This window comes from Culex quinquefasciatus, chromosome 3, assembly GCF_015732765.1.
Source record: "Culex quinquefasciatus strain JHB chromosome 3, VPISU_Cqui_1.0_pri_paternal, whole genome shotgun sequence".
Lineage (NCBI taxonomy): Eukaryota > Metazoa > Arthropoda > Insecta > Diptera > Culicidae > Culex > Culex quinquefasciatus.
In genome coordinates this window covers 195,885,115-195,899,425 of record NC_051863.1, presented here as the reverse complement: position 1 = coordinate 195,899,425, position 14,311 = coordinate 195,885,115, and the positions used below count along the sequence as shown (strand labels likewise).

The following is a 14,311-nucleotide window of genomic DNA, read 5'->3' as shown; positions in this document are numbered from 1 at the left end:
TTTTGCGCATGAAAAATCTCACACAAAAAAACATACAAACTTTGAAAATTATTTTCAACAGCCTAATTTGGGTGACATAAAAAAAAAAATATTTGCAACGGCCTCAAGTAAAAAGGTGAATGCCTTGTAAGTTTTATGTTCAGAATTTAATATATTTTAATCATTCACATACTTATTTATAAATTTATAAATCAAGAATTTATTTTTAATAAGAACTTGATCTTTTCCATTATTATTTTATATATTTTTCAAATTCATATCTGTAATTAGGTAAACTTTGATTTTTATTTACATTTTAATAATAGTTTATTAAAATTTTACATGGCAGCATTCGCAGTTAGACATCCTTCTTTTAAATTAACAAAAAATAGCTGGACTATTTAATAACTGAAATTTTTTTAAACAAAGTTTAAATAACAATATTTCAGTCATTGTATAACAATATTCCAGTTATTGAATAGTCCAGCTATTTTTTTGTTGATTTAAAAAAGAGAAGTCTAACTGTGACCAAACACCAATCTGCCAAGTTAGATTTGAATAAACAATTATTGAAATAAAAAAAAAACAAAGTTTCGAGTATAAATTAAAATAGCTCCTCAATTCTTCATCGACTAATAACGAAGCAGCTACTTGAAAACCGTACGCCAAACACAAAAACTACTCCGACATGTGATTCTAATAATAATATCTCCCGGGGAACCGGAGAAAGACAGCCGGAACAGCTGACAGGAATCCCGTGAGAATGGAAACGGTCGCGATTTTCATTAACTTCCACTGCGCGTTACGAGGCCTCGGGAAAACCGTGCCGCATGCTTGCCGAGGGCTTGCGCTGGCAGCCGGCTGTTCCGACTCCTCTCTCTCCCCGACAGTCGACAACGAGGACAGCCAGCAAAACGTCAAGGTGTAACTTTTGCTTCCACTTTTGTTAGAGAGAAGGCAATCGAGCAAAAAAAAAAGGGATTTAATTCGTTCATCTGCTCTGCGTTCATGAAGTTGCAGTTGGCTGTGTGCAAAGGCGCAATGGAACGAACGGACGCAGCAGGCTGTGCGCGGCAGCAGTCTGTCAGTTTGGAATCCACATTGCAGGATAACACGGTATAAGGTAGGGGGACTTAGTTTGGGATTGAATGGGTTATCGAAAAATTGACAGTTTTATAACATATCATAATATCTGAATAGGCTCACTAAAATATGATTGGGTCCTAAAAAGGTGCACATACCCTAGCATCTAAGCAGTTGGGCAGTTCGGCGAATCGGCGCGCGTTGCGTTGTTTAGAGGCGACCTAAGCAGGCGTTGTTGATCAAATTCGGTGCCGATGCTATCCGGGCCCGATCAGATGTCGACAAATTCGTTTTCAACGCGGCCTACTGGGCGCTTTATCAACGGTAATGCAACTGCCGTTGCTGCAGCTTGAGGTGGCCGGTGCATCCCGACGTCAGGGTCACCCGCCGTATCAGCTGGCACATCGTATCGAGGTAGGGTATGATATATAGAGCATTGCATCTGCTTTTGACCCGTTTTTTTTTCGAGGGGATCTTTTGGAAATGGGCAGGTTGCAGATGTGATTAGATGGTTTACGATTGACAATATCATGTATTAGAAATGTTTTTACAATGATTTTGAATATGAAATAATTCAAACTCATAGTATGACAACACGTGTTACCCTACCCTGCACATTTCCATAAACAGTTTTTCCCACTTGTTGGAAGTGAGGCGTATCTTCTTGCCAATCCCGAGAAAACATGTTTAGATAACACTAATTTAAAACAGTACAAACATCTTTCAAAGTTTGTCTACCACGTGTGCAACAGTCACACTTGGCGGTTGTCGTTCGTTCTAAGCGCGGTAGTTATGTGCATTTAGCATAACTCAACATCATGTGTGTACGATTGAGCGAGGAACGGGAGTTGTTTTGGCTCAAGTGGACCTTGTGGGTGCCATGTGGAAATGTTTAGCCCGATGGGAAAGGAAATGTGGGAATTTTTCGGTGGAAAATATGAGCTAAACCAGATTTTCTCAACTTGAGCTTGGCGCAGGATCGGGATCCTTTCGGATTAGAGCGAACGAACAATGAGTTGATTCTTGTTTGAGGAAATTTATTCAACGGTATTACTGTTGCTGCTCGAAGTTTGAGTAGTGTCCGATGAACACGATCGTATCGGTGGAGATCTTCTTGATGATGAACACGAACGGTTGGTTCGCGTTGAACTGGGCGTTTTTCGCGCGGAACTTCGTGGTGGCCGCTGGATTGATTAAACGACTGTAAATTATTGGGAATGGATAAAAATAGTCTGGAAACCTTACATGAAACCACGGCAGCTTCGGTGCCTTCTTCGTTGACCTGCAGGAAAGTACTTTGGCGTAGATCACTGAGTTCCGACTTGCGGTTCTTAAAGATGCTAAAGTCACTCTCGGCAAAAAGTTGTTCGAAGCCCATTTTCTCGATGATTTTCTTGGCCGGCAGTTCCGATCGGATCTGGAACCTTGGCAGCGAAATGTCCACGGCCCGTGGCATCGCCGTTGTTTCGATGTCGTCCAGCAGGTCAGAGGAGAGGGAAGCAACAAGAGAGTCGAAGTTGCCTTGTCCGCGTGGAACCAGGATCCACATGGACAGGTCGCTCTCTTCGTTGTACGGGATCTGAACGGCGTGGTATTCGGGAGCGACCTTGTACAGCACTTCCACCGTTTCGTGCATCATGTCGACTGGACGGATTCCGTTACGGAAGGCAAAACTTTGACGATCAGTTTTGGCCTCGGAGAACCTTTCGGCCCATGAAGCCTTGAGAGATACCGCATTGAGCAGGATCAACTCCGTGTTGGTGTCCAGCTCGTCTTCTTTGAGGAAGTTTCGGATTTGACCGTTCGTAGCGCGGTTTGCCCACGTGTTGACCGAGGTCACGACGGAACGCTTGTCGGCAAACTCGACACTTTCCGGAGCAGTTTTGAATACCTTGCTCAGCGTTGAGGCGAACTCATCCGACAAAAGATCTTGGTTTTTCAGCACTTTAAATGCAACCTGCAGCTGCTGGTTAGTACTGACCTCTTCCAGGAATCCAGCGGCATTCTCGCTGGCCACTGACTTCTCAAGCGGTAGATAGAACGCCCTCTGGATGGTTTGCTCCACCACCGATCCGGCCACCTGGTAGAACGCGGCCAACGCTAGCCGAATCGACAGCGGGGACACAACCTCATTCCGGGACGCATTGAACGCCGCCTTGAAGTACTCAACGGAAAAGTCCGCATCGCCGAAGCTAAAGTCCGGCCCGTCGGCACCGACTACAACGGCGATCGTGACGAAAACCAACGGTACAACCGCCTTAATTAGCATCGCGCGCAACTTTCTTCGTCACGTTTTCCAGAACGATCTTGACTTGGCCGCGGAACGAGAGAGTTCGATCAACAACACGCCTAACCAGGTCGAACCCCGGCCGATGACTGGCGAGAGATGGCCCCCGCCCGGCTTCGGGATGGTCCAGCGGGCCGTGGCCAGTTAACACCTTGGCGTCGTCGTAGTTTCGAGCCAATTTGAGACCAGACCAGGTGAATGAATTCTTTCGCGCTTGTTCTTCCTTCCTCCAGGGCCGCGCTAATCTGCTTGAAGGTAGGGTGGATCTTTGGTTCACTTTAAAAAATATTCTAAATTCTGTTCAAATTCAAATTATTTCATTGAAATGGAGATTTCATTTGTCAAATTGAAAATTTCTTCAAGCAAAGGAACCACCCCAACTGGCCACTTCCAAAGCTGCATATCGTTTTATGGAGTTCGCGCCATCTCGCCGCGTGTCCAAAGGTGTGAAACCAGTTTTCTCTTATTTCGGAAAGAAAGGTGCCTAGCGGCTACACCTAATAATAACTGATAGCCGAGGTGCGCGGGGTTGACCCTATACCTATACCTAGTTGGCAAGCAATTTTCGTGACGGCCTGCGAAGTTCTGTTGGCGACCGTGACCGGTGATTAGAGGAGGTATTTGGCGAATTGGAGAGGAATGCAAAGTTCCGTTAGCACTTTTGGAGCGAAGAATTTCGATTAAGGTTGAGTGATTTGTTCTTCTTTGAACTATTTTTGTTGTTACTTTATGCAACTTTGTTCTTAGATATAATCTACATATTTTTTGCTATTGTTTATCAAATTTAGCTATAAAATAAAAATATCAGCTATGAAGAAAATAGAAATTACGTTTAAACACAGTCTAGAACATAATACAAAAAAGGGTTAATGTTTTGATGTTTGAACGTAGACTGATTTGTGCTTTTCCCTCACGCAAAACGCTATTTTAATCACCTTCCTTCATATTTAAGACGCAATTTCCATTGCAATTGCGTTGCATAATGATTTCTTGCACAAAAAGGGGTCCTTTAGTGTACTCCCTGAAGGCACTTCCGACAAAAGTTTTCTCAAAGAGAAATGCTTTTACTGCCAAAAAAGGGGACATTCTCTTTCTTCTAGTTTAATAATAAAAAAGACGACATCTATTACAAGGGTTTAAGCTATTCCACCAGGTGAAAGTGGTGCAACCTGCGGCGCCCCCTGATATTTGCACTTCCCGTTCTCTAGGAACCGGTCCCCCGGGGTAAGACCCTACCCTAGTCCTCGTGGTTCGAATATTGTCCTATGAATAGAATCGTATTTGTCGAGCGCTTTTGTATGAAAAAGATGAACGGCTTGTTGGCAAAGAACGGCCGCGGTCCGACGCGCCATTTCACGTTGACCCCTGTTGATTTGAAGAAAACAAAATCCTTGAATAAAACTCTAAACCACTAGACAATAAATACAACTCACTAGTTCCGGACGATGCTTCCGTGCCTTCCTCGTCCACTTTGATAACCGCGCTCTGGAAAATGTCGTCGATCTCCGACTTTGATCCAGCGAACACCTGGAGGTCCGCGTTGCCAAACAGTCCACCATGGCCCATCTTTTCGAGCACCTGGTTGACGTCGAACTCGTTCCGGATCGTGAACCGTGGCAGCTCCACGTTCAGTGAAACCGTCTTCGCGCCCAACCGGATGTTCGCGAGTAGTTCGGGCGTCAGCGAACCGACCAGATCTCCCAACGAGCCTCGACCCCGGGGCAAGATGATCCACATTGAAAGATCTGATTTCTCCGTGTAGAGCAGTTCGGCTGCATGAAAGTCCTCAGCTATTTTGTACGACACCGACATGACCTGACTCATCATCTGTACCTCGCGATCACCATTTTCAAAGTGGAACGTCATCTGACGAGTTTGGTTCAGGGTGAACTTGTTAGCCCAGCGAGCTTCCAGAGCAACGGCGTTGATAAGCATGAACTCCGTCGAAGGATCGATGCTGCTTTCCTCGACGAACTTCTCGATCAGCTGGTTCGTTGCGTCCGATACCCACCTGTTGACCACGTTGGTAACCTTTACCCTGTCCCTGAAATCAACGGTATCGATGCTCGTTCCAAACACGTCCTGCAAAGTCTTTTCGAACGTCGGATCAAGCGCGTTGTCTAGTTTGTAGGCTTTGAACAAAACTCGGAGATGTTCACTGTTGGTCGTTTCCAGAAATGCACGAATGTCGTCCGCAATTTTCTTCTTATTTTTAGTGGGAATGCTGATTGCTTGCTGAAAGGTGGGATCCAGCTTGGGTCCAGTCGCTTGGTACAGGGCTGCCAACGCCAATCGAACCGAAATCGGGGACACGATCGAGTTACTGGACGAGTTGTAGTGTTTGCGGAAGAACTTTAACGTAAAGTCCAGGTTGCCAACGTTAAATTCTATGGAAATTGAACATTTTGTTTAATATAGTATACTCAATTATTTTAAGCTGTACCATTTTCTTCTGACGAAATAACACCTGAAACTATGAGCGCAAACGTTAAGAAACCCACTCTGAAGATCATCTTTACGTGAGAAAGTACCGTGAAAGACTGAGTATTTCGCAAGTGGAACGATATTGTTGTTATCAATATGAGCGGTGTTTGACCGCAGGTCATTCGTTTGCTGAAATGTGCTGAGAGCATCTTTTACAGTCCATCTATTTTTGTTGTACTACTTTGAGGATGTTTTTGTTCTTAGTTTTCTGATTACAGAAAAAATCATGTTTCAGTATATAGAGACAGTTTAATTTTATTGATTGTGGGTATATTTCAAGATACCTCAGGAATTCCGGAATCCTGAAAGTTTTCAAAGTATCTTTTTTTTATGTTGAAAATATGGTAATAGTTTTGCACAAAAAAAAAACAGTTGGTTGTTGGATGTAAATGAATAATTACGCGCCTTCGGAATTTCGGAAGTGGACTTTCAATTAAAATGTATTTTTTTTATTTGCCTTAAACTTTATAGGGACTTATGGCCAAAGAATCATTTGGCATATTTTGTTCGTTAATACACATTTCCACGCAGTTGTCTATGCAAAAATGTTAACTTAATATTCTAGAATCTTTTTTTCCTGGATTTGCCTTACCTATAACTACAACTTTGCGGAAAATACTATATTCACGAAAAACTCTGATCTCAAACATTACAAACAAATAGAATTGCGCAAAAGCATTATTTTTTTAAAGTTTTGTTTTAGAGCATCGGAAAATGCAACTATTGAGTAACGTCCCGACAAGAAAAATAAATAATTGTAAAACGGTCATAAAATTGACTTCAAAAATGCAATATTGAATTTGAAATCAAATAAAACATAATAAAAATGTTGTTAGAGGTGCACCGTTTTCGAGATATATCCTCGTAAAGTTCAGAAAATTTCTTATAAATTTATCTAAGAAACTTTCATGATTGGACTCCTAATTGCTGAGGAAACAGGAAAAAAGAGCATTTTAGGTCCTCACCAAAATAGCACTACATTTTCAAAAACTTCAGAATATCTTCAGAATAAATATGAAATATTGATGAAAGTTTTTGATCATTTCAAAGAAAATATGTATTTAAATGGAATAAATCAATTTTTATTTTTTATTCTTTCTGTGTTCTTTTAAACCACTTAAAAAGCAAAATAAAAAATTGGTTTATTGCAACTTTAAAAAAAACTTCAGAAGTAAAAAAGCAAGCAACTTTGCATCCTCTTCGCGCAGCAAATTTAGTTCCCACAGAAAATGTCCAGCTGCACAAACAGCACACGCTCAGCAGGCCACGACAATCTCCCCGATTCTCTCATCAACCGTCACAAAATAATATCGCTACAGCGTCGCGACGGCTGCGGCTGCTGGCGCTTCCTTTCCACCAGTGTTGTTCGATTCGCACTGCCTACTTTGTTGTGCCGGAGCGTCGCGTCGTCGATTTCACTCTGTGAGGGGTGTCGATTATGATTACATACTGCGCCGAACCACACAGCTGATTATGGCTGTGAAATGGCAGAGAAAGACGTAGAGGCGTTGATTCAGGCTGGACTATTTTTTGAAAAGGGTTTAGTGGTGATTAATTTTGATTTATTTTTAATAGACGCGAAAAAGAAAAGTTAAATTATAAGAAAATTCGCATTTGAACCATTTTCATATGTTTATCCAGCATATTGATATCGTCCTCTCATTATATCTTCGATATACGGGAAATGGTTGAAAGTGCGAATCGAATGACAGTCCCAACTCCCTCCCCTATCGTGTCGTGTGTATGACGTTCGGATTAAGTCCGAAGATTGATGTACCCTGGCTGGCTGGCGGTACAGTCACGTGACCCACACGTTCCGGCAGTTTGTTCGGCCTTTGTGAACTGTGTTCGATATGGTGTGATCGCGTGAGAAATTTATAGACTTTCGAGAGGGCCTGTTGACTTGGCATTGTGTGGCACTTTGGAGGATTCAATAGTGGTCGTCAATTGACTTGATAGTTTTAATTACTTTTAAATCTGTTGAGAAAATGTATTGAAATCGTTAGTATGAGGGTTCACATTTTTCTCCATTCTAATCAGGACTGAGATGTCGGGTTTTTTTTTCAGCGACTCAAATTCCGACTCCAGCTTCTGAGGAGTTGACAACTCCGACTTCAAATTTGGAAGTTTCATAGACTCTAGAACCTCAAAAGCCCAGATTCAAACCAACATAAACCACCAAGGATTAAATTGGTACAGCTGATGGCGCGATAAGATCGTGAGCCCATCCGATAAGCGCGGCCCATAATTGCCCTCATGCTTTGTGTGTTCTAAACGATTCCGAGCGTTCCTTAAAAAAAGGGTGGGTGAGAATCGGAACATTGTCCCCTCGTTGTTTTCCGCAGCTGGGCATAAGGTCCTGTTTCAAAGGGATTGTTTCTCACACTGCATAAAGCAACATCGATATCGGTGGGACTTTGGTTTCACACGTGAAAGCAGCATGTGTTCCGGTTCTTATGGGAAACTGAAAACGAACGGATTCGCAGGATGTTCTGGGCTGATTATTTGGCAAACTGTGTTTCATTTGAGTATTCAGTTTTTGATTTTTAGTCGTGAATTGTGCATCAACGAATTGAGCTATCTAATTTTTGAAATAAATTCGACACACTTATGAAATGTCACGTTTACAAAAATCCATTCAAAAACTCTTTCTTGCACATCCATTTTCAAGCACGCAATCCTTGTTCATTCTACCTGTTAGACGATCCATCCCTTCTAATTATGTCGTAAATTGGCAAACATTCCAACGTCTATTTGAACATGTTTCGTCACGTTTGCGTCCGAAAAAAAAATCAACATTTTTCCCAAATAAGGTGCATCACGTCCCACTTCACCACGGGAGGCCTACTGCGAAGACCCAACGAAGATCACCTCTTAAGCAAGAGTTCACTCGAAGTGGCTTAGACAGAAGAAGCAAAAAACAAAAAAATGAGCCGGTCCGCTTAATTACAGGGGAAGTTCAGGTTCACCTTTTTTTTCAATTTGCCACGACCATGGACACTCGGATGTAGGTCCGTCACTTTGGGTTCAAGTCCCACCGAAAAGGAGATTTATGGTGATCGTTTTACGGCTTGTTTGATCATCTCATCCGCACCTCTCAGCTTAGGAGTCCTCCTTTTCTCGGGTTCCCGCTTGGCATGGCTAGGATCATCTCCAAGGGGTCAATACACAGGAAAGAGCAGCAAGGAGGACGGACGTGATAGATTTGATGTTTGTCGACGTGATCTTTTGGCCGCCTACTCCGTCGTTGAGTGCTGCGTGATCAACGACGTGGCTCGATGGTGGCCAATCGTTCAATTAGTAAGAGAAACGCTCTATGAAATGTGATCCCTTCCTCGTTGGGCACCACATTTTTCAAGCCATTCAAGCCTATTTGTACATAATGTTAGCTAAATAACAACCTGTTGTTGGCATTTGGCGGCGGCGTCGTTTTCCTCTTTTCCCGACAATTCTTCGTGGCTGCACATGTTGCATATTTATGCTTCGCGACAAAGCTCCTCCGACTGGGCATGCATGCATATCGTTAACATATTGGTTGGACTAAGTGGTGTAGTGGCATGGCGATGAATGGGACAAGTGCGAGTATTTTTTTCCTACTTGGAAGCACTGCCTGGTTGGTGGCTTTCCGCGCTGTCAATGAATGTTCAATGAATGGGTAACTGCAGACTGTATTGAAATGCATGAGTTTAGATATAATAAACAAATTATTCTCTAATAAAATTTATAATTTTTAGGTAAATCAAATCATAAAAAAAAACATTGAATTATCCCAGACCATCACAATAAACTAATTTTTCAAATTTTACTAAAACTTTGGGCGATCTTTATGCCAGGTTTTGATTTTCTGGGAAAGTGAAATTCATTTCGAAAATCCCTTGAACTCACGAAAAATTGAACAAAAAAAATATTTTTATCTTAAAAAATAACATATTTTATTTCTGGAAATGAGATGGTAAAATGTTTAAAAAAATAATTTCAATTAGCCTTATTGAGAAAGGAATGCAACAGCCTATAATAATAAAAGCTTATCAACAATATACGTTCTCACTAGAATTTCACTTGTAAAACTTCAGCAACCGCTAACCTTTATGCAGTACATCCATGTTTGTCAAAAATGTGAAAATAGCCAGATATAGTTCTGCAGAGCCATAAAATATCGTAAACTCTTTGACATTCCTTTGAAAGCTTGGGAGAGATTTTTGTCATCATTTTCGTTTGAAGATTCACCCTTAAAAATTGTTTTTTTTTGTTTCAGTTTTGAAATCATTCAAATTAAAATTCTTGAGTTTGTATCATTTAAACTACTTTTTTTTAATAGATTTTAAGCAACGAAAAAACTTCTTTTGCATAACAGTTCATGAATCTGGTTCCGAAATCGTGAACTTCTTTTTTTCATTCATAAAATCTGCTCTATTTGCAGATGCAATAATCAAATTTGTAAAAAGAGAACATTACAAAAAAGGTTCACCGTTTTAAAATAAAAAACACACTAAAGCAAACACTTTGATATAGTGGTTAAGTTTTCCGACTTTTTAAAATAGTTTATGAAGGTATTATAATTAAAATTATTGATTAGACAATGCGTTGCGGGTTACTGAGTTCATGAAAAAAATAGTTTTAAAATCGCTGCCCTTACTCTACTGTAAAAAAAATTTGAGACATGTCAATTCAGAGAAAATTTTAAAATAATTTTTGAATTTCAACATTCCAGAAAGGTCATATTATTATTTAGAACAAAAATTTTATTTTAGAAACACGTGATTTTTTAACTTTGCAAGGTTAGTTTTCAGAGTGTACTAATGTTCTACAAAGTTGTAGAAATAATTTGACAAAATTACCAAAATTTATTTAATTGACAAAATTGACCAAAATAACCAAATTGACCAAACCAGCCACACTGACCAAATTGACCAAATTAACAAAATCTGCAAAAATGTCATTTTTGACAAAAATGACAAAAATGACAAAAATGACAAAAATGACAAAAATGACAAAAATGACAAAAATTACAAAAATGACAAAAATTACAAAAATGACAAAAATGACAAAAATGACAAAAATGACAAAAATGACAAAAATGACAAAAATGACAAAAATGACAAAAATGACAAAAATGACAAAAAGACAAAAATGACAAAAAGACAAAATGACAAAAATGACAAAAATGACAAAAATGACAAAAATGACAAAAATGACAAAAATGACAAAATGACAAAAATGACAAAAATGACAAAAATGACAAAAATGACAAAAATGACAAAAATGACAAAATGACAAAAATGACAAAATGACAAAATGACAAAATGACAAAAATGACAAAATGACAAAAATGACAAAATGACAAAAATGACAAAAATGACAAAATGACAAAATGACAAAAAGACAAAATGACAAAAATGACAAAATGACAAAATGACAAAATGACAAAAATGACAAAAATGACAAAAATGACAAAATGACAAAATGACAAAAATGACAAAAATGACAAAATGACAAAATGACAAAAATGACAAAAATGACAAAAAGACAAAATGACAAAAATGACAAAAATGACAAAAATGACAAAAATGACAAAAATGACAAAATGACAAAAATGACAAAAATGACAAAAATGACAAAATGACAAAAATGACAAAATGACAAAAATGACAAAAATGACAAAAATGACAAAATGACAAAATGACAAAATGACAAAAATGACAAAATGACAAAATGACAAAAATGACAAAAATGACAAAATGACAAAAATGACAAAAATGACAAAATGACAAAAATGACAAAAATGACAAAAATGACAAAATGACAAAAATGACAAAATGACAAAATGACAAAAATGACAAAAATGACAAAAATGACAAAAATGACAAAAATGACAAAAATGACAAAAATGACAAAAATGACAAAAATGACAAAAATGACAAAAATGACAAAAATGACAAAAATGACAAAAATGACAAAAATGACAAAAATGACAAAAATGACAAAAATGACAAAAATGACAAAAATGACAAAATCCACTAAAAATAAAAACAAAAATTACAAATAACACATATCGAGATACTGCAGAAAATATTCTTAAATATTCGGATATTTGCTTCCACACCATAGGCCACCCAATTTATACCAAATTGCACCAATTTCCAACCCACGTGCAGCCCAACAAATTCCTCCTCATCACAGCAAGATTACACCGCGTAATGCCAGCCAATTACTGACCCAGCACGACTGTCTTTCCGCTTGAAAAGTTCAGATCCCCGATGGCTCACCGCGTGCAATGCCCCATGCAAAGAGCAAAGAGCAACTGCGCCTCGATCCATAGTTTAACTGTTCAAGCCACCAATCATACTTATCATGTCCTCCACACAGCCAGCCACTTGCACTGACTCAAAAGTCCGAATGCCCCAGCCCCGGCCAGAAGAAACGGTAGTGGCACTTAATTTGCTGCTACATGTGCTTAGCTCAGGACACCCGCGCGCGTAACTCATGTAGCTTTTTTTTTTTTGCATACAAGCAGCAGTAAAAAAATGCAACTGGTGGATTAATTTTCACCAATTACTTGTGGAGAGCTGAACGACGTCTAGCCACTTCGTGTGCGGCAACGCGACCAATGGCCGCGCCACCGGGACGCTTGACAACCTCCGAGCGAAAGTCAACCTCAAACAATTAGCTAATTGGTCCAGTTGTAATTGCTTGTGCGCGGGTCCCGAGAGACCAATTTGTTTGATTGATGGAACGGTAAAAAGTAAAACTTGTGTTCCTTCGAGCCGGATTTGAACCAGCGACCTATGGATTACTACGCAGTTGATCTTTCTACAGTCCACCGCTCTACCAACTGAGCTATCGAAGGCTACTATGACTTTCGGTTTCATTCGTTAAAGTATTCGTCATGGGTGAGTGCAACCTACTGCGTTAACTGCATCGTTGCATTATCTAATGGTTCATGCACCTTCGATAGCTCAGTTGGTAGAGCGGTGGACTGTAGTGCGTCAAAAATCCTCAGTTATCCATAGGTCGCTGGTTCAAATCCGGCTCGAAGGAGTGTGGTACTTTTTTTTACTTCTTCCCAACCTCAACGCGATCACAGAAGTCCACGGAGGGGTCTCAACAGTCGATAAATCTTTCTCACGAGTTATTCCTTCGTTTTTCTGTTCCTACCACCCGAGAAGCTGTGGTCCACAATGGATCATTTCAACAAGCCCGGACCACTTGTGATATCTAATTACACAAAACCCATGTCTTGACATATCTTAACCATTTTACTACAAGCGACAGAGACTGTTTTTCTTTCCCTCCATTTCCAGCCAGCCCAAAGCCAGAGTTGGCCACCGCAGCGGCGACGTCGTCGACGGCCACGGACCCTGGGGAACAAGTGCCCCGGTGGATACGGCAACGATTGGAAAGGCAAAACGAAGGAAAAACCAGCCAATTTACCGTGACTAGTTCTGGTGGGAGAAATTTGTTTCTAAAACAAACACGATCTTGTCGCGGGACATTTCTTCCTACGCTGGAGACCCTCGCGGTACAGTACCGCCCCCCCCCCTTCACGGTGGCATCGAGAAGCTGGGATCTCTAATGGTTCAAATTTAACGCCATCCTTACGGGAAAGAACTGAGACAGAAAATTGCCAACCACGGCGTCGTCGTCGTGAGGTGAAGAAACGGCCCGGTGCCATTTAGGAAAATTAACATGAATTCAATTGCAGTGCAGTTGGCATACCCTGATAGCACAGATTTACTTTGGCGTTGGGCTTCAAATGGGTTAAGTGTTTTTTTTTTCTTCGCTGAACCACCAAAGCAACCATAGAAATGCCACCAGAGCGACTAATTCAGCCTGGAATCCGTTGCATCTTGTTCGTTGGTGGGAAGCACTCGCATAGCTTGCTGCGGTTTTTGGTGTGGTCGTGATATCTAAATGAGCTCGTAATATGCGATGAGCGAGTAGAATCGGGAAATAAGATGTTCAATGTTGAATAACCCGTTGTTTTTTTTTATTATAAAAGTTTACTGATATTAGTTCTTTTTTGGTGTCAATCACGATGACAAGCACTCCTGATTTGATTTTATTTATTGAAATACTGTACTGGGGATGGGATTACGTATACCTATATACCATGATAATGATTTTGATATAGTTTTTCAAAAAATAAAAGCAAAACTTCGTTGGAAATGCGTTTCCGGCTTTTTGGGCATGGTTTGCCTTATGGGATTCGGCCTTTCGAGAATTCTGCCTAGCCTTTAGTAGGAGACCCATTCTTGATATTTTTACCATATGTTTAATTGAAAGCAATTAATATTACATTGAAAAGTCAAATATTTCTGTCCAACTAATAAAGAAGTATGCAAATTGGATGAGTTTTCACAGAGTCATGGCCATTTTAGTGATTCTAGTTTCTCCCAGACCTGATAATGATCTCTCAGGCCTAAGTTTTTTTAGACTCAAAACAATTATCACAAAAATCTGAATTAAATTAATTTAAAA

The 14,311-nt window shown here is 40.1% G+C and overlaps 1 protein-coding gene and 2 non-coding genes across 3 annotated transcripts; 1 reads left to right on the top strand and 2 right to left on the bottom strand.

The window, feature by feature from the left end:
* Positions 1–2,078: 2,078 nt before the first annotated feature.
* On the bottom strand, positions 2,079–5,906 carry LOC6038688. Its single transcript, XM_038261417.1, has 6 exons — positions 5,793–5,906; positions 4,783–5,736; positions 4,588–4,714; positions 3,412–3,597; positions 2,308–3,344; positions 2,079–2,246 (listed from the first exon to the last, which is right to left on the bottom strand). The coding sequence occupies exons 1-6, from the start codon at positions 5,860–5,862 to the stop codon at positions 2,113–2,115; spliced, it is 2,508 nt and encodes an 835-aa protein (XP_038117345.1). The 5' UTR covers positions 5,863–5,906; the 3' UTR covers positions 2,079–2,112.
* Positions 5,907–12,588: 6,682 nt separating this feature from the next.
* Positions 12,589–12,680, bottom strand: Trnay-gua. Its single transcript is given in 2 exon segments — positions 12,589–12,624; positions 12,644–12,680. It is a non-coding gene; the product is annotated as a tRNA-Tyr (tRNA).
* A 98-nt stretch (positions 12,681–12,778) lies between these two features.
* Trnay-gua lies at positions 12,779–12,871 on the top strand. Its single transcript has 2 exons — positions 12,779–12,815; positions 12,836–12,871. It is a non-coding gene; the product is annotated as a tRNA-Tyr (tRNA).
* The last annotated feature ends 1,440 nt before the right edge of the window (positions 12,872–14,311 follow it).

What these genes read in the sequence shown, in the direction of transcription:
- LOC6038688 (XM_038261417.1), bottom strand. Translation starts at nt 5,862, where the DNA reads ATGATCTTCAGAGTGGGTTTCTTAACGTTTGCGCTCATAGTTTCAGGT. An exon ending in GGAAGCATCGTCCGGAACTA is followed by an intron (nt 4,715 to 4,782) that starts GTGAGTTGTATT and finishes TCAAATCAACAG; the next exon opens with GGGTCAACGTGAAATGGCGC. An exon ending in CCGGGGTTCGACCTGGTTAG is followed by an intron (nt 3,345 to 3,411) that starts GCGTGTTGTTGA and finishes AACGTGACGAAG; the next exon opens with AAAGTTGCGCGCGATGCTAA.